The sequence below is a fragment of the Schistocerca cancellata genome, chromosome 2, assembly GCF_023864275.1.
Source record: "Schistocerca cancellata isolate TAMUIC-IGC-003103 chromosome 2, iqSchCanc2.1, whole genome shotgun sequence".
Classification (NCBI taxonomy): Eukaryota; Metazoa; Arthropoda; class Insecta; order Orthoptera; family Acrididae; genus Schistocerca; species Schistocerca cancellata.
In genome coordinates this window covers 464,201,621-464,227,909 of record NC_064627.1, presented here as the reverse complement: position 1 = coordinate 464,227,909, position 26,289 = coordinate 464,201,621, and the positions used below count along the sequence as shown (strand labels likewise).

The window sequence follows — 26,289 nt, the reverse complement described above, 5'->3', positions numbered from 1 at the left end:
TAACACACCTCCCTTGATTCAAACTTGCAAGCATATTATGTGGGAAAGTATCAACTCATGGGGGTTCCTGTATATATGTTAAAGAAAATATTGTATTCAACAGTATAATTAAATACAATAATCTGCTCAATGGAAAAGTTACACTGATAGCCAGAATATTATGATTACCTGCCTAATAGCCAATATATCCACCTTCGATAAGGATAACAGTAGCAATGAGTCATGGCGTGGAAGCAATGAGGCCTCAGTAGATTGCTGGAGGAAGTTGGCACCACATCTGTACACACAAGTCACCTAATTCCCATAAATTCTGAGGAGGGGTGCAATGAGCTCTGACTCCATGTCCAATCACATCCCACAAGTGTTCGATCAGGTTCAGATGTGGGAAGTTGTAGGGCCAGCAATTCAATTGGAAGTTGCCACTATGTTTCACAAGCCACTCCATCACAATCCTGGGCTTGTGACATGGTGCATTATCTTGCTGAAAAATGCCAATGCCATTGGGAAACATGATCATCATGAAGGGGCATATGTGGTTTGCAGTGAGTGTATGGTCCTCCTTGGCTGTCATGATGAATTCACGAGCTCTTTTGGACCCATGGATGCCCATATCAATGGTCCCCAGAGCGTAATGGAGCTGCCACCAGCTTGTCTCGGCCCTGCTGTACAGATGTCAAGGATCTGTTCCCCTGGAAGACAATGGATTCACACCCTCCCATCAGCATGATGAAGAAGGTATCTGAATTCATCAGACCATGCAATGCTCTGCCACTGCGCCCATGTCCAGTGGCAATGGTCATGAGCTCATTTCAGTCGTAGTTGCCGATGTTGTGGTATTAACATTGGCTCGAACATAGGTCATCAGTTGTGGAGGCCTGTTGTTAGGAGTTTTCAGTGCACTGTTTGTTCGGACACACTTGTACTCTGCCCAGCAGTTGCGTCTGATGTTCATTCCACCACAGTTCACCACCAGTCCTGTTTTATCAGTCTACCCAGCCTATGATGTCAGACATCTGTAATGAGGGGTGGCCACCAAACCCCCATGACATCTGGACATGGTTTCACCATGTGTTGCAGACACTCACCACAGAACTCCTTGAACACCCACCGAGTCATGCAGTTTCCAAAAAGCTCGTGTCAAGCCTCCAGGCAAACATAGTCTGCCCTTGGACAATCTCAGATATATCACATGCCTTCCCTATTCTACACACTTAAAGCACACTCACTGATAGTATATGCACTATGTGTGTGTCTGATTGGCAGTTATTCTTTGCCAGGTGATGCTACTATTGACTGAAAGTGATTATATCAACAGCAGGTTGGTGGTCAAAATGTTCTGGCTGAACTGCGTACAGCATTCTCTATAGCTGAATTACCAAGGCAAAATACATGTACTATTGTGTGTATAGGTCACTAGATGGAGACAAAAAAGTGTTTCATAATTACATGCAAGAAATTTGGAAGAAATTCACTCTCCCAAGAAAAATATAATTATATGTGATGACTTCAATACTGACTCCTCAAAATCATATAAATTCAGAGATAAAATTATAAATTTACTACAGTCATTCAACAGAAGCTCAACTCTAACTGAGCCAACTCAAAAAAACAAAAACCTCTGCATCTATCATCAACCAGATTTTTGATAATTACTTGTATATCTGTCTACAACATTCTAGTGGTAAACACAGGTTTTGGTGATCGCTATGCTCAAATTCTTACGAGTGGTGCAGGAAACTCATAACTTAATGGAATCAGATGCACTGTAAGGAATTTCAATACAGAAAATGTGGAATATTTTTGTTTACTGAAGGGTGAAAATTAGAGGGATGTAAACAACTGGAATGATACCTGTAAAAATTTGTTAAGTTTATGACCACCTTTAAGCATTTTTTGAAATCATTTTCCCTAACAAAATAACAGTATTTAACTCCTAAACAAACAAGTGAATTACAAAAAGTATATGGATATCATGTCAGAATAAGAGGAGGCTGTGTAAGTACTCCAAGCAAAATAGTAGTCCTGATTTTACTGTGTATTTCAAAAGATATAAATGAATACTAATACAAATTATTTCAAAACCAAGAAAACTAGAAAATAACAAAATAATGTGTACTTCCAAGAATAAAACTAAGGTAATGCAGCAAATTATAAGAAAAGAAATGGGTGCAAGTTCACCTAATCACAGTAATATAGAGCTGATTATGAATAACAATAAGCTAACTGATCCCAGACAAGTGGATAGTGCACCCAACCATTACTTCTCAGGCATAGCACAGCAGTTGATAGATACACATCATGACAGACAGTAAGAGTATAGAGTCAGCTCAAAAATTTCATGCAAATACACTCCTGGAAATGGAAAAAAGAACACATTGACACCGGTGTGTCAGACCCACCATACTTGCTCCGGACACTGCGAGAGGGCTGTACAAGCAATGATCACACGCACGGCACAGCGGACACACCAGGAACCGCGGTGTTGGCCGTCGAATGGCGCTAGCTGCGCAGCATTTGTGCACCGCCGCCGTCAGTGTCAGCCAGTTTGCCGTGGCATACGGAGCTCCATCGCAGTCTTTAATACTGGTAGCATGCCGCGACAGCGTGGACGTGAACCGTATGTGCAGTTGACGGACTTTGAGCGAGGGCGTATAGTGGGCATGCGGGAGGCCGGGTGGACGTACCGCCGAATTGCTCAACACGTGGGGCGTGAGGTCTCCACAGTACATCGATGTTGTCGCCAGTGGTCGGCGGAAGGTGCACGTGCCCGTCGACCTGGGACCGGACCGCAGCGACGCACGGATGCACGCCAAGACCGTAGGATCCTACGCAGTGCCGTAGGGGACCGCACCGCCACTTCCCAGCAAATTAGGGACACTGTTGCTCCTGGGGTATCGGCGAGGACCATTCGCAACCGTCTCCATGAAGCTGGGCTACGGTCCCGCACACCGTTAGGCCGTCTTCCGCTCACGCCCCAACATCGTGCAGCCCGCCTCCAGTGGTGTCGCGACAGGCGTGAATGGAGGGACGAATGGAGACATGTCGTCTTCAGCGATGAGAGTCGCTTCTGCCTCGGTGCCAATGATGGTCGTATGCGTGTTTGGCGCCGTGCAGGTGAGCCCCACAATCAGGACTGCATACGACCGAGGCACACAGGGCCAACACCCGGCATCATGGTGTGGGGAGCGATCTCCTACACTGGCCGTACACCACTGGTGATCGTCGAGGGGACACTGAATAGTGCACGGTACATCCAAACCGTCATCGAACCCATCGTTCTACCATTCCTAGACCGGCAAGGGAACTTGCTGTTCCAACAGGACAATGCACGTCCGCATGTATCCCGTGCCACCCAACGTGCTCTAGAAGGTGTAAGTCAACTACCCTGGCCAGCAAGATCTCCGGATCTGTCCCCCATTGAGCATGTTTGGGACTGGATGAAGCGTCGTCTCACGCGGTCTGCACATCCAGCACGAACGCTGGTCCAACTGAGGCGCCAGGTGGAAATGGCATGGCAAGCCGTTCCACAGGACTACATCCAGCATCTCTACGATCGTCTCCATGGGAGAATAGCAGCCTGCATTGCTGCGAAAGGTGGATATACACTGTACTAGTGCCGACATTGTGCATGCTCTGTTGCCTGTGTCTATGTGCCTGTGGTTCTGTCAGTGTGATCATGTGATGTATCTGACCCTAGGAATGTGTCAATAAAGTTTCCCCTTCCTGGGATAATGAATTCACGGTGTTCTTATTTCAATTTCCAGGAGTGTACCTCATTCATATACCAACACTTTCTTAATGCACTTGAACATAAATGGATTAGGTACAAGTAACGATAATGGTAGAGTGAATAAAAGTCATGAACTGCAGATTTTACTCTCAGTATGCAAAAGTATTAAAATTATTTCTTTAAATGAACATTGGCTTACAAAATATTGTGCCAAAATTTTAAATAAGCTAAACAATTTCAGTGTACCCCCAAGCTTCTGTAGAACAAAAAGTACCCATGGAGGCTCATGCATACTTGTAAATAAATCTTTAAAATACAGAGTGAAAGATGATTTCAATTTTCTAAATGAAGAAGGTGCATTTGAAAGCTGCTCAGTTGAATTTGAAAAATTTTGTCATTATGTCAACATACAGAATTCCAGGGGTAGCAGTACCAAAATTATTTTTACCAAAGTCAACGGGTCTTTTACAGAAAGTCAGTAATGACAAAAGAAAAGGGTTTTAATGACCACAGATTTCAATATAAATTTATCAAATGAAACCAGTGACTCAATACAGTTTATGGACATAATCCAAAAATTTGGGCTCAAGGCAAACTTCACAGAATTCACAAGAAAAAATGACAATACAGAAACCTGTATTGATAATATTCTAACAAATTATAAATTTTATGATGCAAGGACGCAACGTGTAGATTTAGTACTACCAGACCACTCCGCTTTATTTCTCAAAATGACCAATACAAATGAACAAAGTACTAGAAAAACTTACAGCAAAAGACATTTTTCTGTTGAAAACTTTAAAATTGTCCCCCTCTAAATTAGAAGAGGTGAAGTGGCAAGTCCAAGATGAGATTCCAATCTCTGTACATTTTAACATATTTTTTGAAAAGAAATGGGTGCAAGTTCACTTAATCACAGTAATATATGTACTTAATGAAATATTTCCACTTAGAGTGTGCCAGACAAAAGTGTCTAATATGCTAAATTGGATCATTGCCAGAACAAAAATATCCAGTGAAAAAAAGACAACTGCACAAGGAACTGAAATACAACAAAGACCCTGTTTTCATTAACTATGCTAAACAGTATAAAAGCACACTTAAAAGTGTAGTGAAAGCAGCAAAAGTAATGGTTAATAATAAATACACTTCGACTCATGGAAACAAATCAAAGGCAGTATGGTCCATCGTAAAATCAGAACTGGGATTAGAACTGACAGCAAAGATATTTCCAAAATAAAGTGGGTAGTAAAATTGTAATAAACCTGGCTCAGATGTCAGAGTCATTCAACACCTTTTTTTAAAAAATGTATCTAAATGAGATGTAAATGTACATCCGTATGCAGAAAAAATACATTTAAGACACAAGACAGAAGCGTACTTTAACAAATTTGAGAAAATTTCAGTTAAAGATGTAAAGAAAACTATGCTAAAGTAAATAACAGCTACCCTCTTTGCTCAATAATTAATAAATCACTTGAAGAAGGCCACTTTCCCAATGTCCTAAAGTATGCAGAGGTAAAACCTTTGTTTAAAAAAGGCTCCTCACGAAAGCATTTGATTGTGTAAACTATCACCTGCTCCAGTATAAAATGGAAGATACGGAATTGGGGGCTGTGCTTCAGAGTTGTTTAGGTCATACCTCATGAACAGAAAACAAAGGGTATTACTATCATCAAGTAGGGGAGAAATTCCTTCTCTGAATGGAAATTAGTTCACAAGGCAATCCACAAGGATCAATTCTGGGTCCAATTTTGTTTTGACTTTTTATAAATGATCTACCCCTGAACATAAATTCACACTCAGTTTTATTCGCTGATACTTCTGCCCTGGTTGAATGCAATGATGCCAAACAAATTCCTTCAACTGCCACAAAACTATTAGACAGTTTGGAAAGTTGGTTCCAACTAAATGGGCAAAACTTGAATATTGGGGAACCACATGTGATGCAGTTTAAAACTAAATACTCTAAGGTAAAAGAATTCCAAATTAGTTGTAGAAACCAAGAACTGAAAGAAGTGGACTGTGTTAAATTTTTAGGCATGCATTTGGACCAAAATCTACCCTGGCCTTCACACATAAAGTATTTAGCAAGTAAATTAAACAAAGTGACATTTGCAATGAAGATTCTGTCACATTCAACTAGCATGGAGACAAGAAAAATAGTTTACCACAGCTACTTTGAATCAGTTACAAGGTATGGCATTATTTTTTGGGGAGGCACAAGAAAAATGACTAGAATCTTAAAATTACAAAAATCAGTTGTTAGAAATATGTATAATGCAAAACCAAAAGTATCCTGTCACCCACTGTTAAGAAATTTAAAAATATTAAGTGCTAAATGTTTGTACATTTAGGAACTGATTACTTTTGTATACAGTATCCCCAAGTTGTACATAGACAATAACCTTAAACATCAATATGGTACTAGGAACAAGAAGAATTTCATCATTCCCACTCATAGATTAAAGCTGTTTGCACAAACCCCAGAATATGCGGGCATGAAAACTTACAACATTCTAAAAAAGAAACAAATCCCCAGCATGGAGATGAGGCAACTAAAGCAAAAATTACGACAATTGTTAGTATTCCTTAGAAGAATCTCTTAATGATAATATGACAATCTGAACAAGAAAGTAAGTGGCTGAAATGTTTTGGCAATTAAGCTTATATGTTTTATGTCTAATAAATGACTGTAATAATTATTCTCTCTTTTTACAGAAACACTGTTGATAGATTATACACAGTCTCTGTAAATTATAAAGTAATAATTATTGTTTCTGTAATACACATAAATTGTAGTTGCACCATTGACGAGTCCCCTGTACATGTGGGGCACGTCTATATCTCACCACTGACTTCTAGTATCAGCCACATGCAGTTGACGTCAACAAGCGTATGGGCCTGAAGATGACGTTGTTACAACATTGAAACTTAAATACAGCTGGAGGAATTTATTCATTTTTAATATAAATTTATACCAACTGACATCCCACTGTCCTCCATTTCAATTATGGATGTACGAAGGTTTCACCTGGTGTCTGGTATAAATCAATTTGCATTCTTGTAGCTTTGACAGAAGTGTATCATATGGACATGAAGTAATTTGATGTGAAATATGCTTTTCTCAGTGGCAATTTGCAAGAAGATATATTCATGAAACAGCCTGAAGGTTTCATTGATGAAAACACAAATTTAATCTGTAAATTAAACAAAAGCCTTTATGGACTGAAGCAGTCTCTTTGATGTTAGAATCAAAAATTTGTTCATTTCATTATGTGATTGATTTCAAATAGCTTCATTCAGATAATTGCATATTTTGTGCTCAAGTGGATGGGCAAGAAGTGGTTTTGGCCAATTTTGTTGATAATAGACTAATAGTTAATAAATCAACAGAAACTATAAATAAAATACTTGGAGAATTCAAAACTCACTTTGAAATTGTAAATCTCAGTTACCCTGTAGGATTGGAAATCAAGTGAGACCCTGAAAGTAAAAAACTGTTTATCTGCCAAGTGGGATGCATTAGTCACCTCTTAAGGAAATTTAATATCAATAATTGCAAGCCCTACGCAACACCCACTGACTGCAGTTTACAGTAGCATTTAAGACAGTGCCCAGCAAATGAAGATAAGGAATCTATCAAAAGTGTTCCATTTTGTGAGGCTGTAGGCAGACTCATGTTTGCTGCATTTGAAAAGACCTGGTATAATGTTTAACGTCAGTTAAGTAAGTCAGTTTCTTAACAACTCTGGACCTGAACATTGAACTACTGTCAAACACATCCTAAATTATCTTCAAGGTGCAAGAGACAAAAGTATTAAATGCAGTGGTAATAAGTTTAAACTTCACATGTGTTCAGATGCTAATTTTTCTGGAGATAATGATTATGATCATCAGTGTATTGACCAATGGGCCTATTACTGTCAAAAGAAAAGTTTCAGACTAATTGTAAATCATTACTGATTGTGTCTTTAAAATCAGCGAGCAAGAGTGGGAATGCTGCATAGTATAGCTTGTTGTCTGATACAATATCCTTGTAAGTCTGACATTCTACTATCTTTGCCATTACTGACCAACACAGTCTTTTAATTCCTTTACATATGTTTCATTGTTTTCCAGAAAAATGATCTGCATCTTCAGTTTTAAGTGCCTCTGTTTTATAAATTAATACAGGGTTATTACAAATGATTGAAGTGATTTCACAGCTCTACAATAACTTTATTATTTGAAATATTTTCACAATGCTTTGCACACACATACAAAAACTCAAAAAGTTTTTTTAGGCATTCACAAATGTTCGATATGTGCCCCTTTAGTGATTCAGCAGACATCAAGCCGATAATCAAGTTCCTCCCACACTCGGCGCAGCATGTCCCCATCAATGAGTTCGAAAGCATCGTTGATGCGAGTTCGCAGTTCTGGCACGTTTCTTGGTAGAGGAGGTTTAAACACTGAATCTTTCACATAACCCCACAGAAGGAAATCGCATGGGGTTAAGTCGGGAGAGCGTGGAGGCCATGACATGAATTGCTGATCATGATCTCCACCACGACCAATCCATCGGTTTTCCAATCTCCTGTTTAAGAAATGCCGAACATCATGATGGAAGTGCGGTGGAGCACCATTCTGTTGACCATCGGCTGTGGTACATTTAGCTCCCTGCTTGCTTTATTCATCGACTTCCGCGGGCTACGCGTGAAACTTGCCCGCACGCGTTCAACCGTTTCTTCGCTCACTGCAGGCCGACCCATTGATTTCCCCTTACAGAGGCATTCACGAGCTTTAAACTGCGCATACCATCGCCGAATGGAGTTAGCAGTTGGTGGATCTTTGTTGAACTTCATCCTGAAGTGTCGTTGCACTGTTATGACTGACTGATGTAAGTGCATTTCAAGCACGACATACGCTTTCTCGGCTCCTGTCGCCATTTTGTCTCACTGCGCTCTCGAGCACTCTGGTGGCAGAAACCTGAAGTGCGGCTTCAGCCGAACAAAACTTTATGAGTTTTTCTACGTATCTGTAGTGTGTCGTGACCATATGTCAATGAATGGAGCTACAGTGAATTTATGAAATCGCTTCAATCATTTGTAATAGCCCTGTATATGCTGTATAATTCAATTAAAGCCAATCCAAAAGGATCCACCTATGTGTGGCATAGATGAGGTGCCTGTGTCAATTATAACAAGGACAGCACCACAAATCGCAAAGCCCTTTGCACACATAGCCAATTTATCATTCAGTGAAGAGCTTTTCCAGAAAGGCTGAAAATCTCAAAAGTGAAGCAATTATTTAAAAACAGTGACAAGTATAAGGTAAAAAACTATCACCCAATATCTCTCCTCCCAGCATTTTCAAAAATATTAGAAAAACTGATGAAGCACCGAATCAACAAATATCTAAATGACCATAATTCACTAAACAGAAATCAGCATGGCTTCCAAGCACATAAAAATACCGAAACAGCAGTAATGTGCTACACTGAACAAATAATCAAATATCTAGAAAAAGATTATAGTATAGTAGGAGTAAATTTAGACCTCTCCAAAGCTTTTGACACTGTGAACCAGGACATTCTTTTAGAAAAATTGGAAGCGTTGGGTATACATGGGATAGGAAAAAAATGGTTTGAATCATACCTAAAAAAACAGAACACAGGTTGTAGGACTGACATCAACTTACTACAACCATAAAATAAATTCAGTATCAGAGGCAAAAAATGTAGAAATAGGAGTACCACAAGGCAGCATCCTAGGGCCCACATTGTTTCTTGTCTATATAAATGATTTTCACACCTCAGATGATGCAGCCAAAGCAATAATATTTGCAGATGATACTAGTGTGATAATAAGTGCACCAAAGCATTTGCTACCAACAACTGCTGATAAAGTACTAAATTACACCCACTCTTGGTTCAATACAAACAGGTTGACATTGAATGTAAATAAAACAAATTATATGCAGTTTGGGAAAAGATGTCAAAATGTAAATCTCGATCTGGTGTGGGGTGACAAAGCCTTAGACAGAGTGACATCAACAAAATTGCTGGGGATTCATGTGGATGAAAACTTAAATTTTAATGACCACGTAATAAAACTTGCACAGAAACTTAATTCAGCCTGTTTTGCCCTCAGAATTATTGCAAATGTTTGTACCTCAGAGGGTGCCAGAATGGCATATTTCAGCTATTTTCAATCTCTTGCCACATACAGAATAATAATTTGGGGTTCCACAACAGGGCGCCTAAATCAAATTTTTTTGTTGCAGAAGAGGGCCATCCAAATAATAACTCACAGTCATCCACAGTCGCACTGCAAACCCATATTCAAAAAGCTTAGAATACTTACTATTCCATCATTATACATATACAAATGTGTATTGTATGTCAGGACCCAAATTGCAGATTTTCAGGCAAATGCAGACTTTCATAACTACAATACCCATAATAGCACAGCACTCCATACTCGGCAAACAAAAAGAATGAATACACAAAGGCATGTGAGCCATGTCGGTGAAAAACTGTACAACACACTGCCAGTCAACATCAGGCAGTTAGAATATGATAACAAATTTAAAACAGAATTTAAAAAATTTCTAGTAGAATAATGTTTTTATTCTGGAAATGACTATGTAGGTCAATAAATTTTTTCTGATGATATTTATAAAGGCAAATGGAAAATACTCTATCTGTACCTAATCACTCATTACCTAATCATTCATTACATTTACATACTTAAAGGACAGCTGTTGTGTGATGTAAATTTTTACTTAAGCAGTGTTGTGTATATAAGGACTTGCCATTTAGGGAGGACAAAACTAAAGCCTTATGAAAAACAGACTATGCATTTAAAACAACAAGCAGGGATGTATATAGGCTACATTAATTTCATTGTATTATTATTAACTTCATTGTACTATTTTGTTTTGTACTTTTTTACGTATATATTGTTTGTGTCCCATTTCTTTGAAATGACTTACGTGTATTTTTGACAACATCCATACAATATTTATTGTCAATGGATGGATAAATAAAATAAATAAATAAAATAAATGTATTTTACAGGACATAATTTTTTTCAGTTAATCACTCCAAAACTAGAATAACATTTTCAGGTTTTTTGAGTTCTCAACTATGCACAAGGATTTGTCCGATCTTGGAAGGAGTGTTCCTGATGCAGTCTTTTGCTTTATGAGTGATCTCCCAAGTTCCCATAGGAATAATTCACTGCAGTCCACATAACCTATGAATTTATGCAGAAATTCTGAAAAAATTGTAGAAAACAATCCTCAACCATTGATTTGTCTGTTGTTGACAGGTATATGCACTTGTTAGTTGATCAAGCCCCTTGAGATCTGTTGGAATCCAATACCATAGCTTTTGTTACCTCTATCATGGATTTGCCACTGATGCCTCGTACTTGTTAGTTTTTCTTTAGAATGTAACTGACCATAAAACTGTTATTCATAAAATAAAAGATGAACTATAAACTTCTTTGTTGGTTAATTGTTATGAAAGTTCTGGGTGATATGTTTATCTGTATAGTTCATAATACTGTCACATTCCTTTTTACCAGATGCTGTCCCAAATCCTAAAAAGTGAGAAAAAGCACAACCCCCATACTTTGATTTTTTTTTTGCTTCCTAATTGTTCACTGGCATGAATTTGCACTTTCAGTACATATGGAATTTCACTCTCACAAAGTGTCAGTATTTCCATCCCATATTTTGCTGTTTACTTAGAATATATTGGGTGAAGGGACATCAACCTTAAAACTCTGCCAACTGCTTTCTGACAGTAATATTTGCTCTTGGATTGCATGATTTGGGAATGACTTCTACTCATTTTTCCAGGTACTATGAAATGCAGAAAATTTGTCAGTGTGACAGTTTTTTCTTTCTTTTTTTTCCCCTCTCTAGCTGACTTCTTATAAAATCACATATTAAATTTACTAAACAGCTGCCTCAGATTTCATCTTTTTTCCCCATACTTTATCCATTTTATCCTTCTGTGAGTTTTCTGTAATGATATTTTACTAAATTTTCTAGTCACACCGTCACCCAAACTATAATATGGCCTGTTTCCTCTTCTCACAGTCTTTTTGTAGAGCTGCTTTACAATCAATATACATCAGCAAGAAACAAAATCCCAAGATATGGTTCAAAATGAAAGCTACCAGTAATAGTCCATTGTTGGACATAAACTCACTTGCTTTCAATGTTTCTCATTCATTGATATAATATGTAACATGATCTATTAGATATTAACAGGTATTTTTTACATTTTAGTACACAGAAACTGAGTCTTCACACAATCCCGTATCTTAGCCACTATTGTATTTGGCACAATATGTGTGCTGACTTCACATGTATATTTTAATTTATTTAGCAGCTTAAGATAAATGTTAGGGTATTGCTACAGTTACAGTAATGTCTTCAGTTGTTTGCAAAATATAATACGTGAAAATATATTTAACATCCACCCATACAGAAATCTCTGCCAATGGCATTCCATGTGAACAAAAATGCAAAACAAGTTGATCATTGACAGTTTACACATTGTTATAAGAATTACATCATCCACAACATACAAGTGTAACATAGTAGTAAATCCACAAAAAATACTAAAGTCACACAGTTAAGTAAAATGATTTCTTTTTGGGTCATACTGAATGGAACACCACACACATAACAAGTAGTGCATGAGGGAAAACTATTTCAACAAACAACATTTTGGAGTTATGAACAGCTCTTACAATTACAGGGGAAGTCTTTTTGGATCATACAGAGCCAAACAGAGCATTTGGGTTGAATGGCAATGTGGCATGATCAAAAGTTTCAGATTTTTTTGTTAACAGCATTCACTTTGTCTTCTTACTGTTGACACCTAGATCCTAGGTTTTTCTATATTCACCCACAATGTTGTGTACTGCTTGTGATCAGTATAGTGTAGTACCAGATGTTGTTTATACACATTACACAGATCTTCACAGCTATTTTAGTGTCCAACAGGACCTCCTGAAAAAACTGTTTTATTGAATAATAAGGGTAACAAAAAGCAGTCTTGACAGACTCATCTATGAATGTGAACCTTTTTGGATAGTTTACCATTTATCTTTGTCTGAACAGTCCAGTTCCAATATAAATTGAGAACATTACTGTAGAGTACAAGCCAAAACTGAGCATCAATAATTTTAGGATCACATGATCAATAACTTTAAATGCAGGACAAACACTGATGTTTCCACAGTCAGTAAGACTAATTCTGCAGAAAAACCTCTTCATTAACCAACTATGATTAAAATAGTTAGAACTATCTGCAAGTGTGTTCAAAAATCCAGTAAAATGCCACAGCATTCAAATAATAGAATGACAAAGTGCTCGTTTTGATCCAGGACCTGGGATTTGTTCTGAATTTTGTGCACCCTTTATATTTTTAGTTATACGTTATAGTGATAGAAGACTGTCTTCCTCAAACATTACCGGTCAATTTTTTTTTATTTGGAAATGATGATCCAATAAGCTCAACGCATCTCTAAATACGACATAGAACCTCCCACTTCCTTCCACAATAATCATTGAAATCCAGTTTTTAATTATGAATAATATATTTAATATGAGCTAATGTTACCTTGGTTTGTGAGTTCTCGTCTTAGAATAGGATACAGTACTGGATCAATTGAATCAGCTTCCTCAATCAGAAGTGTTTTGCCAAACCTAAAACATAATTCAATAATAAATATTATTCAACTTAAAGAATTATGGAAAACAATGCTTAAGGTTTCCCTGATGATAATACCTTTTTTCCTCTGGTAAGATAGAAAATTCCATATGCGTAGTTGCAAATGTTATTTAAATGTGGTAATGGAAAGAAGTTCTGGCAGAACATAACAATTCAGCAGTAAAGATAACAACTCATTGAATAATATGGACATTAATTTGAAGACAGGTACACACACAAGACAGAAAACTTCACAAGGTATCAGACATATCCATTTTCGAACTAGAGTACACACACACACAAATGTATGCACACAAGTTTCCAGCCTTGTACATGTGCCTTTTGATGTGTTGTTACTTTTACTCCCAAATATAAATTCAGAGGACTTATATGTACAATATGAACTCACTATTCGGATAGCACAGCAAAGATACAGTAACCTAATATTAATGTGGTAAGCAGAAATAATATAGAAACTGGAAACTATAATTGCTAGAAGATCAACTTTTATTTCTCAATTGTTCAGTTACATTAATATTTTGGCAATACAACTAATTGGTCGTGAACTGCATCATACAAAGTTTAGAGATGTTCAGACCTACATGAAAGGAGGTTTATGTGCCACTACGAGAATGTACAATAATGTCAAGATTTTATTTTCCTATCTGTCAATCTGTCAAAATCTGATACAGAGTAAATGTTGTGTCCTCTGGTTTTCTCAGGATGATTGATTAAGGGTGTGCTTCCAGGTGTTCTGCTGGCAAAACACCCAGAAATCATTAATCATTAATCAGAGCAACTATTTATGGGTAAATCATTCACGTACAACAGGAACAGAATAAGATCTCACATGGAGTCTGGAGGATAATTTTCTATATTTATGATTAAAATTAATTTTTTTAGACTGTAAAAGTATGATATAACATACAAGTGATCATTACCTCAAACTTTCTCATACTTACACAGTTTGGAGATAAAGATAATGAAGTGTACCAAGTTTAATCTTGTGTAAAATTATAGAAGTTTTCTGCAACCTGACTACTTTTATCAAATGCCATGTGAAGTTTTTTAAATTTGTTAATACCAAATACAGAACTATTTCTTCGCTGGAGACAGAATTGATTATTTAAAACAATATACTATGGTCAACAGATTCTTTCTCAATGAAATCTCAGGGCATATTTCTCCAAGTGTTTTTGTAAACACTACTCAATTTATATTAGCAACTATGGGGAATAAGCCATTTGTTACTAAACCAACTTTGAAGTTTTGTGTTACGAACTGTGCAGTCATGTTGTACCACATATTATTGAAAATTTACCTCTCCCCTATTTCTGAAAAACTATGATGTTTATTCATTATGGTCATCTAAAAACATAGCTTTACTTGAGAGCAAACCAAAATACTGTTAGTAATATTTTATTCAATGTAATTGGGTTGTAACAAATTAAAATATATTTATATTAATGTATTTCATATTCTCTGGAAATGTGATGGAACTATGTAAAGGTTTCCTAATTGTATATCATAACTCATAGGGCAGTACATGGCCCATTTTTTGATACATGTAACCAAAATTATTTCATGACTTGTAATTGTTATTTTGTGAACCTTAAATTCAATAATGTATTCGATTGTTTTGCTTTATATAAAAGGAAGGGGCGCATGAACCAGAAGGTCCATCTGCCTGCATTACTGTCTTTCGGAAGCTGTTTGTGCGAGAGTCCTTCAGAGGCTGTCAGACGACCAATGTATATTCCACCTAAGCCTACTGGAGATGAGAGGTCAGAACTGGAAGAAATGTTGAAACACTATAAAGATATATTTAGTGAGAGAACAGGCAGAGTTAAGAACTATACATGCAAGTTAAGACTCAAAGGGCACCAGTCTTTCTTTATAAAACCATATTCAATTCCTGTTTGTAAAAGACAGGTTGGGGAGAGAAAGTTGCAGGAGATGTAAAAGTGAAGGATTATTGGAAGGAGTAATAGCCAAAACAACAACCCTTTGGCTGTTATAAGTAAAAAGGATGGTGGGGTAGGCTTGTGCTTGATTTACATCACCTAAATAAATTTTTGGAAAGAGAAACTGATCACCCTTAGTCAATGGAAAAATTACTCAACATATTTCCTGGCACCAAGTATTTTTCATGGCTGGATTTGACCTCAGGTTTCCATCAGATAATATTAGAATCAGAAACTAGGAAATATACTGCTTTCTTACTCTCTGGTAAAAGCTATCAGTATTGTGCAGTACCCTTTGGTCTGGGTGTATCAGTAGCAGAGTTTATTATAGCCTTAGATCTTGTGTTGGATAGTGAAATGCATTAAAAACTGGTAATTTATGTTGGTGACATACTCATAACACGCAACAATTGGGATGAGCATGTCCACACAATTAAGGAGGTAAATAATAAGTTCAGGCAGGGAGGTATCACACTTACGTTAGCTAAGTGTAAGTTTGATGTAAGTACTTTAACTTCTTAAGACGCTCTATTTGCAAAGAAGGAATACAGGATGATAAGAACTTCAGAATTATGTTTATCAAAGGTATAAAAGGGGAAAAAGAAATAGTTAATATATGTGAACAACTGAGGAGATATCAAAATCAGGATGAAGACCTTATGTTAGTAAAGAGCTTACTTGGAAAACAGTAGTATGAGAAAGTTGCACTATACTACCAAGTACACATGGGGATTCTGTTTGAAAGATGCAGACCCAATTCTGATCAGTGGAAATTATGCTGGCCTAAACAACACGTTTATTTACTTATTAGGTTTTTACATGAACGTTTTGGACATTGTGGCAGTATGAATTGCACCTAGAAGTTGCAGGAGAATGTTGATTTTAGTAATATCTCTAAAAGAGTGATGTCTTAAAGTGCATCTTGTGACAGATGTCAGAGGCTAAAGGTGACAAATCAGAGTCATAGAGAATTTCTACATAGAATTATTCGTAAAGCTAAGACTGAGCTCATTGGAGTCAATTTCTATGGTCAACTTCCTTGTTCAAGAGAGGGGTACTCTCATGTGTTTGTAGCGGTTGATTCATTCACTAAATTAATTAAGCTATATCCATTGACAAAAGTCACTAGCCACAAGAAAATTCTATATTTTGTCAATGATTCCTTCACCGATGCAGGTAAACCAAAAGCAATCCTATCTCACAATGGCAGCCAACTTATATCCAACGATTGGAAGCAGTTTCTTACAGATAAGAATATCAAACATACATGAATTTCAGTTTAATTACCTTCTTACAATCCAACAGAGAGATACATGAGAGAGATTGGACACCTTTGTAGGACTTACTGTGCTAAGGACCACCCTAACTGGTATTCTTACATAGAACAGTTTGAGGATATCCTCAACCATTTACAACACACCACTAATGGATTTTCTCCACATGAAATTCATTACAATAAGAAGCTGTGAAGCTTTTTTTATGAATTAATTAAGTTCCCTGTATGCTCTGATCTTTCACCTGATGAGAGAGAGGACACTGTGAGGAAAAATATGAAAGCTTATCATAATAAGAAAAATTTAAGTCATGATAAAGGTTTGAAAGTAACACAGCTACAAGAAGTCTAAAGCAATAAACAAAGAGATTAAGAGATTTTTTTGATATATACATTGGACATTTCGAAATTTCTGGGATATCACATCCTAATGCTTATCAACTTATTTATCCAAAATCAAGAAAAGTGTTTGGTTTGAGAAAAACTGTTCAGTTGAAACCTTACATTCATCATTAACTTGCATCCTCAGGGGGATGTGCATTCTTTGTCCATCATGCATGTGGCAAACGCCAGGTCCCCAGCTAATGTGGTATTTGCTCCTACAGTTTCATGCATCAATACCACTTTTTTTTTACATGAGATAACACAAATCTTTCCTTATGATGGTTGATGCCATAGAGTGTCCGTAGAACTGTGGAGGATTGGATAATAGAGCTTCCTTTTTGGGTGTTACACAGTTGTTGGAAAATATCCATATAATTGTAATGAATCATGTTATTTTGTACTAGCAATAAAGTTAGAATAGAAACAAGACAAGAAGAGATACACTCTTCAGATGATTAATTTCTGTATATTCACCTGTTTGTCTCTATAAGTGGTAGTGGGTGAACGTATGAAGAGTTCCGCTGCATTAATATTGTTAAAAAGCGTGTATTCTAACCCGACATTAAAGAAGTATTATAACAGTTATTTGGGAGATGAAGCTTATTAATAACCACATCTGTTCATCATTTCATCTGCGCTGAGAATCCTGCATCAAGAGGATCGAAGCAGACAAGAAGAATTTGCCTGAGCAGAGGAGGGGTGATCCGGTGCCAGTATAATCATACGATCAGGGACAATGGCAGTAATGGGAAAAAGAAGTACATAAAATAAAATGACAAATGATGATCTAAAAATGTATTGACTTTAAAGGTCTGTTGATATCTGCGCCAGTTAAAGTTCACTCAGGATATGTCTCTGTTCCAATTTCTTTCAATTATTCTTTCCAATTTTTTTGATTATTCAAGCAGCAATTATTAATCAGTTTCCATTATATATTATAAGTTTTGCCCCCCTCCCCTGTTCTTAGCCACTATTCAATGGAGACCATGACAGGATGGCGCCGAGCGGAATATGAGCAGACCTTTGAATTGTTGAGATAAAAAAATTTTTTGAGATAAATGAGTCATTTTATCATTACAAGAAACAAATGAGACTTTTGTCGCATTTGTTACATGTTTGCAAGTTTGGGACCAATAAAAACTTGAAGGAGCAAATTAAAATTAAAAGTCGTGCCAGGAATGCTGAATTCAGTAGTTAAGGTAGGAATGTGTCTCAGCAATCGGACCTGAAGATGGCGGCCAGATGGATCACCAAAATATCCTGTATTGAAGATGATCATATCTGGCAGCATGCCCGTGAAGAACATGGACCAAAGCATATATAAACAAACACACACACACACACACACACACACACACATATCTAGCTGATTCCCAATTTGTGCGTGACCACAGACTGCTCTCAAACAGCTTGGAAAACAAAGATGTTGATAAGCAACTTGTCGATAGTCACCACATTAGCCCCCCTTCCCCCCCAAGACAATTATGGGGGCATAAATGTAAAGGAGGCACCTGGGATATTGGGGGATGGTGTAGAAACAATACATGACCTTAGTAAATGAAGTGCTCGATCCAGCAGGGGGGGAGGGGGGGGGGGGAGGAATGGTCCTGCCTGACTGGGCGAATCCCCATACAGCAGTGCATGAATCTGTGGAGGGGGCAGTGAATTGTCAGGAGCTGGAGTAGCGAACCTGAAAGCCTGATGCGGTATGAAGGACTTTGACCATTGATGGGTCAGCACCAATAGGCAAGGGGACAGACTGGAGAAGGTGATTGTGGGTCAAGTTGTCATTGGGAAAGCTGCCTCATTCTTAGAATACAAATACGTTATCAGGATGCACAACAAAAATGACTTTAGAACTACAAATGAAATCAGTGTTGACATTAACTATCACTTCCGTAGAGGGGGTGGCAGAGTCTCCAAATGAATCATCGCCGGTGACAGCACATGTTCTGAGCTTGGCCCCTGATACATCAGTAAATCCTAACAGGGGAGAGGAAGGGGGCTGCCTGTAGGATAGGGAGTCATCACACACGTCAGTCTGTCGGCTGATGTCACACGCACCTATAGCACTGTCACACAATTGGGAGTGAGTAACGTCACAAATGCGGGAATGGTCATCACTCACCCACAGACTGTCGTTAGATATCTCATCAGGTGCGGGTATAGCAGGAGGTGTGGGCTGACTCGGTGGAGTATCAAGCAGTTGTCTTAAAGACCACACCGGTTTCAGGCATCAGACAGATACAGTTTGAGGTGCGCCATTAATGAGCACTTCAAATGTGTTGTTACGCCGCGAGATGAGTCTGTGCAGTCCTGAGTATGGAGGGCTGAGCACCAATCAGATGGTGTCATCACTCACCATGACGTGAGTGCATGACGCTAAGTCCTGGCACTGGAATATAGGGGGGGAAGTGAGTGCAGCCGAGGGAGGGGGGTTGGGGGCACACGAATGTTAGTGATTAGCTGCTTAACATGCCTGACGAAGGACAAGTCACATGTTTGATCTGGAGGGAGTGAAGGCTGGATTAACTCTGCTGGGAGTGTGAGGGGTTTTCCATATAGTAATTCTACCAGAGATGCACCAAGGTCCTCCTGGTACACAGCCCGAACGCCTAACATTACCCATGGTAGGGCGTTGGCCCACTCACCTCCTTAGCACATCAGTGAAGCTTTAAGAGATCGGTGCCAGTGTTCGACAAGCCCGTTGCTCTGGGAGTGGTATGCTGCTGTCCTAAATCATTTCAACCTGAGCAGTTCAGAAAGCTGCTGGAAGAGAACGAACTCAAACTGGCAGACCCAGTTAGTGGTGATAGAACCTGGGCAGCCGAAGCGTGAGATCCACATTAATAAAAGGTCTTGGGCCACTGCGTTGGCTGTGACAATAGTGAGGGGAATTACCTCTATCCAGTGGGTAAACTTGACAATGGCGGACAGTATGTAATGAAAGGGGCCTGAGGGGAGTAAAGACCCAACGATATCGATGTGTATGTGTTGAAATCTTCATTTTGCCATGTCGAACATACCCATGGGGCTGTGCACGACATCCTACTTTTGCACCCTGACAAGTCACACAAGCTCGTGCCCAACTGCGACACTGTTTTATCACCCCGAGCCATATGAAACATTAGGACACCAAACGCAGTGGTGCATATGCCAGGGTGGGCCAAGTCATGAATACTATTAAAAATGTCACAGAGGAGAGGTGTGGGAATCACTGGACGTTTGTGTCCTGTTGAAATGTCACACCAGACGGGTGACAAGAACCCAGGAAGTGTCCATAACTTGAGTTTGCGTCCTGTTTTAGTATCGGAGCACAATGCAACAAGTTCAGTAATCATCTGTTTACAATCTAGGGAGTTCGCTGAGGTCCAGTTGTGAAGATAATACTGACACACTAGATAAAAAAATTGGCTACAACATTGCCTACCACTCTGACATAACATATGTTGTACATAACCTGGAATATGAGGTCCATATGACAGAAATGTCTTGGGGATAAGTCCTTGCCTGGGTTGTGGAAAGCACATGTGAGCAGTTCGCGTCAGTAAATACCACAAGATGGTGACTTTGGTATTGTCTTGGAAATGTTTGATAGCTGCATAAATAGCAAATAGTTCCTGGTCAAAGGTCGACCATTTACATTGAGAAGCAGACAGTTTGTGGGAGAAAAATCTGAGCGACTGTACAACAGAACCCACAGATTGCTTAAGTACCGCCCCTCACTGCTGTATCACTTCCTTCTGTAGTAAGCATGATGGGAGCATCAGGGGTGGAGTGAGCGAGCAGAACTGCCATCTGTAAGGCTGATTTGAAGTTATCAAATGCACGTCGCATGTCTGGAGCTCACATGACCGCCTGAGACCTTGAAGTGTTGTTGCCTGTGACAGCATTTGTCAGTGGGGCTTCTATGTCAGAGGCATGGGGAATGTGTTTGCAGTAGTGATTTACAGTTCCTAGGAAGCAGCGGAGGCCCTGAAAGTCTGTGGGCAAACGCAGCATACGAATAGCCTCAACCCGTTCAGGTAGGGGCGGAAACAATGTGGCCCAGAAAAGTGACACTAGTGCAGTGGAGTTGTGACTTAGCATTGTTCACCATGCCATTGTTTGCATGTAAGAATTGTAACACTGTATTAAGTAAGGTTCATGTTCCTCGAGTGAGAAGGAAAAAGTTAACACGTCATCCAGGTATGCATACACAAAGTTCAGTTTTCCAACCAATGAGTCAATGAACCATTGCCACTTCTGTGCAGTATTTTAACGCCATACGGCATAAACAGATACTTGAATAACATGAATGGGGTGATGATATCGTTTTTTTTTTAACGTCCTCAGGTGCCATTGGCAGTTGGTAGTACGCCTTGTAACAGTCGATTGCACTGAAAATTTGTGCCCCATGCAGTTGAGAAGCAAAATCTTGAATATTAGGGATGGGATAATTATCTAAAATTGTTCTGGTTTTAAGTGCACTGTAGTCTCCGCAGAGATGGCAAGTGTCACCTTCCTTAGGCACCAAATGAATGGGTGACGACTAACTATTAGAAGAAGGGTGAATAGTCTTCTCTCAAAAAGTTCCTGAATAATCACTTTAGTGTGTTTAAATTGTTCTGGATTTAAACACCTAGCCTTTGTGGGCACTGGTAGACCTTCTGTGGTATTCATTCCATGGACAGTACCATTGCTGATCACAAATACCAACGGGGATGATGGACCTGCACCTGATGAAGTATGACTAATTTGTAATGCACACACTTGTGTGTCACAGGTCGGTGGATCAGCAGCAGTGACGGTGTTCTACTGGTAGTCCCTGTCGTAGAGCTCAGTGGGATACTTGGTGGTGTCATGAACACCGCTTCTGTCCGGCAGTAGAAAAGTCATGCGGCATCGGTGGCGGATGTGAGGAGGCAGCGCAGGGGTTGGGGTCGTGGCCATGTGTGACAGCTGGGCGACCTGCTTACAAGCGTCTGTGAGCTTGGCTTGCATGACCGCGATGTGTAACCAGAGGGTTTTGTTGTTGCCCGAACCTTGCCATTGTGTAATTTAAGAGAGAGTACTGCAACGACAGCTTCAGCTAGCTTGCACAATAGAGTGGCGCTGTCGGGTGAGAGGGAAAAAATATCGGAATTGGTGGTATGTTCTACCAAGTTAAAGATTAGTGTACACTGTTGCAGGTTAGGTGAAAGAGCATGGGCTAAGAGAAAATCTACCCTAAGTATGGGTTCATCCACATTGTGTAAAGTCCACTGTAAGAGAGTGTTTATGTCCTGAAGTTTAAGATTTGAATTAGTTATGCCATGAGATTGGATCAAAGAATTATTTGCGGCTTGAAGTGGGGAGCAAGGCTGACACTTGAATTTAATACCTGCAGACAAAGGTATGACACTGACCTTGGTCCCCATGTTGACTAGAAACAAAAGACAAGGTGAAGAAGCACTAAGAGACATGTGTCTGTAATATGTATCGCGGCCCACAGCACCTGAGTGGAGTCAAGATATTAGTATGGGAATGCGTCGCCAAAGCAGGAATGGAAATAACACCAAGCAGAGTGGCGCGCAGTGTCATCCGTCGAGCTGCCTGAGGCCAAAGCGGCAGTGGAGGGGGTAATGTTTGTAGATTCCTCTGACGGCGCCGCCGCAATAGAGCTGGTAGGTGAGGAGTTATGTCGGTGGTTACCAAGTGGCGTTGGGTCAGCTCGCATGCACAGAGCGAGTCGTGCCCACTCCGTACAAAACAATGGAAACTGTAGTGCAGGGGTGCCAATCCCTGATCCCTGGGGCAAGAGGGCCCACCAGAAGAGGGTTTGGGGAGGGGGGGGGGGGGGGGGCAGGCTCTTGTAAGCCTTGTCTGCGATCTTCAGTTTAGCGTCTAGTGGGGCCGAAATTAGATGGAGAAGGTGAATTTGAAATTCTGGAGGAAGTTTGAGCAACCAAATGGTCCAAAGTGTAGTGATGTGTGTCAATCGTAGTGTGGAGATCATGCCAGAGTTGCGATGGGGATCTGGAACCCAGTGACACATGATGATTGACACATTCCTGGGGTCAGATACATCACATGATCACACTGACAGAACCACAGGCACATAGACACAGGCAACAGAGCATGCACAATGTCGGCACTAGTACAGTGTATATCCACCTTTTGCAGCAATGCAGGCTGCTATTCTCCCATGGAGACGATCGTAGAGATGCTGGATGTAGTCCTGTTGAACGGCTTGCCATGCCATTTCCACCTGGCGCCTCAGTTGGACCAGCGTTCGTGCTGGACGTGCAGACCGCGTGAGACGACGCTTCATCCAGTCCCAAACATGCTCAATGGGGGACAGATCCGGAGATCTTGCTGGCCAGGGTAGTTGACTTACACCTTCTAGAGCACGTTGGGTGGCACGGGATACATGCGGACGTGCATTGTCCTGTTGGAACAGCAAGTTCCCTTGCCGGTCTAGGAATGGTAGAACAATGGGTTCGATGACGGTTTGGATGTACCGTGCACTATTCAGTGTCCCCTCGATGATCACCAGTGGTGTACGGCCAGTGTAGGAGATCGCTCCCCTCACCATGATGCCGGGTGTTGGCCCTGTGTGCCTCGGTTGTATGCAGTCCTGATTGTGGCGCTCACCTGCACGGCGCCAAACACGCATACGACCATCATTGGCACCAAGGCAGAAGTGACTCTCATCGCTGAAGACGACACGTCTCCATTCGTCCCTCCATTCACGCCTGTCGCGACACCACTGGAGGTGGGCTGCACGATGTTGGGGCGTGAGCGGAAGACGGCCTAACGGTGTGCGGGACCGTAGCCCAGCTTCATAGAGACGGTTGCGAATGGTCCTCGCCGATACCCCAGGAGCAACAGTGTCCCTAATTTGCTGGGAAGTGGCGGTGCGGTCCCCTACGGCACTGCGTAGGATCCTACGGTCTTGGCGTGCATCCGTGCGTCGCTGCGGTCCGGTCCCAGGTCGACGGGCACGTGCACCTTCCGCCGACCACTGGCGACAACATCGATGTACTGTGGAGACCTCACGCCCCACGTGTTGAGCAATTCGGCGGTACGTCCACCCGGCCTCCCGCATGCCCACTATATGCCCTCACTCAACGTCCGTCAACTGCACATACGGTTCACGTCCACGCTGTCGCGGCATGCTACCAGTGTTAAAGACTGCGATGGAGCTCCGTATGCCACGGCAAACTGGCTGACACTGACGGCGGCGGTGCACAAATGCTGCGCAGCTAGCGCCATTCGACGGCCAACACCGCGGTTCCTGGTGTGTCCGCTGTGCCGTGCGTGTGATCATTGCTTGTACAGCCCTCTCGCAGTGTCCGGAGCAAGTATGGTGGGTCTGACACACCGGTGTCAATGTGTTCTTTTTTCCATTTCCAGGAGTGTATAATGCTATTGTTTACTTCTGTATAGCACCACTTACATTTGGGTATCATTTTCATTGGTGTGGGGGGAGAGGGTAGAGGGAGAGGGAGTATTCAGAATCTATCTCCTGTTTTTCTTTTTTCCTAACATGCTGTAAGTTTTCTTCTATCTTTTTTACTATGTCATCCACATGATGATCACCCAACCTGTTTACCCCTTTTACATACACATATGTTTCTATTGCTGAAATCCTTCTCATTATGAGTGTCATATGTTGACTTCAACCTGAGATTTCATGTCCAGGAAGCAAATCTGCAACTTTATTATCTTTCAATTGTATGTATTCATCTGATTTTTCATGACCCCTTTAAGTGTTAGTACTTTAAGTTTCACTTATTCTGTAAATACCCTCTGTGATGATTTTTTTCTTGTTGAACTAAGTAACCGATTAATTACATGCTAACTGAATGACACACTTGGCCAAGACTATGTCAAGTAACTCTCACTTTCTGCACCATAAAAGATATATATATATATATATATATATATATATATATATATATATATATATATATATATATATATATATATATATATATATGGTTATAATAGAAGGAAACATTCCACGAAGGAAAAATATATTTAAAAACAAAGAAACCTTCCAGGAATTTCTGACTTCCAGCCTTGCCTCTCAATCCTTCTTAAAAAACCTTAATCCTACTCCCAACATCACCACTGCTGAAGCCCAGGCTATCCGTGATCTGAAGGCTGACCGGTCCATCGTCATTCTTCCGGCGGACAAGGGTTCCACGACCGTGGTACTTGATCGTCGGGAGTACGTGGCTGAGGGACTGCGTCAGCTTTCAGACAACACCACATACAAAGTTTGCCAAGGTAATCCCATTCCTGATGTCCAGGCAGAGCTTCAAGGAATCCTCAGAACCTTAGGCCCCCTACAAAACCTTTCACCTGACTCCATCAAACTCCTGACCCCACCGACACCCCGCACCCCTACCTTCTACCTTCTCCCTAAAATTCACAAACCCAATCATCCCGGCCGCCCCATTGTAGCTGGTTACCAAGCCCCCACAGAACGTATCTCTGCCTACGTGGATCAACACCTTCAACCCATTACATGCAGTCTCCCATCCTTCATCAAAGACACCAACCACTTTCTCGAACGCCTGGAATCCTTACCCAGTCCGTTACCCCCAGAAACCATCCTTGTAACCATTGATGCCACTTCCTTATACACAAATATCCCGCACGTCCAGGGCCTCGCTGCGATGGAGCACTTCCTTTCACGCCGATCACCTGCCACCCTACCTAAAACCTCTTTCCTCATTACCTTAGCCAGCTTCATCCTGACCCACAACTTCTTCACTTTTGAAAACCAGACATACCAACAATTAAAGGGAACAGCCATGGGTACCAGGATGGCCCCCTCGTACGCCAACCTATTCATGGGTCGCTTAGAGGAAGCCTTCTTGGTTACCCAGGCCTGCCAACCCAAAGTTTGGTACAGATTTATTGATGACATCTTCATGATCTGGACTCACAGTGAAGAAGAACTCCAGAATTTCCTCTCCAACCTCAACTCCTTTGGTTCCATCAGATTCACCTGGTCCTACTCCAAATCCCATGCCACTTTCCTTGATGTTGACCTTCACCTGTCCAATGGGCAGCTTCACACGTCCGTCCACATCAAACCCACCAACAAGCAACAGTACCTCCATTACGACAGCTGCCACCCATTCCACATCAAACGGTCCCTTCCCTACAGCCTAGGTCTTCGTGGCAAACGAATCTGCTCCAGTCCGGAATCCCTGAGGCATTACACCAACAACCTGACAACAGC

General features: G+C 40.5%; 1 protein-coding gene across 1 annotated transcript in view; it reads right to left on the bottom strand.

The window, feature by feature from the left end:
* Positions 1 to 26,289, bottom strand: part of LOC126161972 (cytoplasmic dynein 2 heavy chain 1) — a 778,966-nt gene that overhangs the window by 137,873 nt on the left and 614,804 nt on the right. The window contains 1 exon segment of the mRNA XM_049918163.1: positions 13,359 to 13,444. Coding sequence (XP_049774120.1) covers positions 13,359 to 13,444 — 86 coding nt within the window.